General features: G+C 45.1%; 1 protein-coding gene across 1 annotated transcript in view; it reads right to left on the bottom strand.

The window, feature by feature from the left end:
• Positions 1 to 3,209, bottom strand: part of LOC107563609 (estrogen-related receptor gamma-like) — a 32,843-nt gene that overhangs the window by 11,049 nt on the left and 18,585 nt on the right. The window contains exon 3 of the mRNA XM_016248514.1: positions 2,825 to 3,140. Coding sequence (XP_016104000.1) covers positions 2,825 to 3,140 — 316 coding nt within the window. The remainder of the gene's footprint in view (positions 1 to 2,824; positions 3,141 to 3,209) is intronic.

The following is a 3,209-nucleotide window of genomic DNA, read 5'->3' as shown; positions in this document are numbered from 1 at the left end:
GAAAGTTATAAAGTTATTTCCTTTAACCAGGAAATTAACGTTCTTAGAATTGACAAGACGGTTGACCCTGAGTGGTCAGCTACAGTGGAAATGTGAGCCAAAATCATCACAATTAAAAAAAACAAAGACTTAAACTACTTCAGTCTGTGTGCACTGAATTTGTTTAATACACGAGTTTCACAATTTGAGTTGAATTACTGAAATAAATTAACTTTTCCACGGCATTCTAATTTATTGAGATGCACCTGTATATGCATATGTATATGTGTATTAAATGTGCTGGTGGTTGTGTGTATAATCCATCTGCTAGCTTTCTTTGCAGTGTTTTCCGGGACCTGTGTGTTTCTGTCCTTTTCTAGGGTAGGTCCTCGATGAGCACCCCCTCTGTTGGATTCAGAAACTGGGTGCTCGACTTGCAGTGTTTACTTCACTCGTCGATATGATGTCCAGCCGGTAGGATAGCCTGATTTCAGCTTCATGCTTCCTGGATCACGCGGCCAGATCACAGGCTTCTGCGGGAGCCTTCTTGATCATCAGGCCCCCGCCACAGCACTGCAAAATTTCCTGGACATCCGGGCTGGGCTTATGCTTTCAGGCTGCCCTGTCTGGTATACTGTATCTAGGTCGCCCTGAGGGGCCTCCTAGTCACCAGGATATTCCCTCTTGCTGAGGCATCGAGCGGGAAGTATAGGTGGCATTTGCAAGAACCTTATTGTGTATGCTGTCTCAGGCAGTGCTCCCCTCGCCTTAGAGGATTGTATTTGAGCTTGCCTCTCCCGTTTTGCTCAGTACTTCCGGGTATCTGTGAACAAATACTTGGAAAACTCCATACTATGGTAAGTGCGCACGTTAAGCTTTGCGCACATTCTAAAATCCACACAGTGGTAAGTGTGCACGTTATGCTTTGCCCACTTTTCTGAAATCCTGTATGGTAAGGGTTACGCGTTATTAGCCTTGTTCCCTTTCTCTGAGTTGGTTTAGACCCCGGTTTCTTGGGCTCCACTCAACTAGTGTTCTCTGTCGACACACTTTGGAAGCATCACTCCCCTCACCATTGAGGGTTATTGTGAGCATGGTGCTTACTTTCGAGCGTTTGAATTCTCTCCCTTCTGAGGAGTGGGATTCCTCGCTCCGTGGGCTGTTCTCATGGTAGTGTTTAGCAGTGCTCCCCTTTATCAAAGGGTTACCTATGAGCACGCTACTCCTTTTTGAATTCGGAGTTCTCCTCTCACGTGAGAGTTGAGTTTTCTGTTTTCCCAGAGCACCTGGAACCAGCAGCATCAGTCGAACTAGGTCCTTCCTCTGCCTCTCTGATGCGCTGAGTTTTCTGGCTAGCTTGCAGTACGCTTACCTTAAAGGGATCTATTCCTGATTCCAAGCCTTGAGCTCTACCCCGGGCCCAGGAGTTCTGGCCCTAACAGGTACGTTTTTGGGGTATGTAGCCTAGGCCTTTGGTCGTAGGGAATAATGTCACTGACAGCCGTCTAACGTCCCAGGGGCAACTCCCATGGCTATGGTAGAGTTGGTACTTAGTGCTCACCATGGTTCTGGCATGCACTCCCCTCAGCATGGTGGCATGGGTATACCGTTCCCCATAGCAACCCCTAGAGGACGCAGTTCGAAGTTCCCTTGAAAGGGAACATCTCAGGTTACGTATGTAACCATGGTTCCTTGAGTAGGGAACGAGACACTGCGTCCTCTAGGTTTCTTGCCATGCTGCGGACGCAAGCTTCAGACGAAGAAGTGGATGATGTGTTCTCCCGGCGCCTATTTATACTATAGTCGCACCGGTAGTGACGTCATGGCTGTCGCCGGCCAACGTGTTGATGGTGTTTTTTCAAATGTATGCTTCAGACACGGGTCATGACGAGGCGTTCCCCATAGCGACCCCTAGAGGACGCAATGCCTCGTTCCCTACTCAGAGAACCATGGTTACATACGTAACCGGAGACGTTTTGTTTCTGAATGAATCAGCCATTTGAACAAATCAGTTGAATGATTGATTCAACGACTCACTCATTAAGACAATGACTTGCTGCCACCTACTGGCTTTTAGTTTCATATTTAGAGTACCATTTCATTAAAAATAATAAAAAATATTAATGTTTCTATGTTGAATCAAAATAGTTCTTTCTAAAGCATTTTTTTTTGTAATGTCTATTCAATGCCTTTCTCATGTAACAGAATAATGACTTTAAATTATCTTTTGGGGGATTTGTTTTAGCCAAACTTTTATTTCAGCATCATTACTCCAGTCTTCAGTGTCACATGATCTTCAGAAATCAGTATAATATGCTCTACCATTCAAAAGTTTGGAGTAAGTAAGATTTAATAAAACAATTAAAAAATACTTTTATTCATCAAGGATGCATTAAATTGATCAAACGTGTCAGTAAAGACATTTATAATGTCACAAAAGATTCCTATTTCAAATAAATGCTGTTCTTTTCTTTCTATTCATCTGTGAATCCTGAAAAATAAAACGTATCACATTTTCCACAAAAATATTGAGCAGCACAACTGTTTTCAACATTGATAATAATCAGAAATGTTTCTTGAGCAGCAGATCAGCATATTATACTGATTTCTGAAGATCATGTGACACTGAAGACTGGAGGAATGATGCTGAAAATACAGCTGCGCATCACAGAAATACATTACAGTCTAACAGATATTCACATAGAAAACAGCTGTTTTACATTGCAATGATATTTCATAATATTATGGTTTTTACTGTATTTTTGGATCAAATACATGCAGCCTTGGTTAGTTAATGCCAAACATTTGACCTGTAGTGTGTACAAAGCAGCACATGCATATGAAATACCTTGTATTGTTCTCTTGAAGAAGGCCTTGCAGGCTTCACAGGAGGCCACGCCGTAGTGATACCCCGACGCGATGTCTCCGCACACCAGGCACAGGCGTTTTGGGATGGAGTTGAGCATGTATTCGCACTTGATGGAGCCGGGGTCCTCCAGTAATGTGCTGGAACAGTCCTCGTAGCGTTTGCGGCAGGCACTCCCCGCCGCGCTCAGCGGCCCACCTGCCGTGAACATGGGCGGAGAGTCCAGGCCGTTGGAGTGGCTGTTGATGGTGCTGCCGTAGCCGCCGCTGGCGTCCGAATGCGCGCCGGGACTAGGGTGGCTGGCCGTGTCCACCAGAGAGGACGGACTGGAGGGCTCGGTCTTGATGTAGGAGCCACAGCTGGA

This window comes from Sinocyclocheilus grahami, unplaced genomic scaffold, assembly GCF_001515645.1.
Source record: "Sinocyclocheilus grahami isolate Dianchi unplaced genomic scaffold, SAMN03320097.WGS_v1.1 scaffold881.1, whole genome shotgun sequence".
NCBI lineage: Eukaryota > Metazoa > Chordata > Actinopteri > Cypriniformes > Cyprinidae > Sinocyclocheilus > Sinocyclocheilus grahami.
The sequence above is the reverse complement of the archived record's forward strand: the minus strand, read 5'-3'. Positions and strand labels throughout refer to the sequence as shown.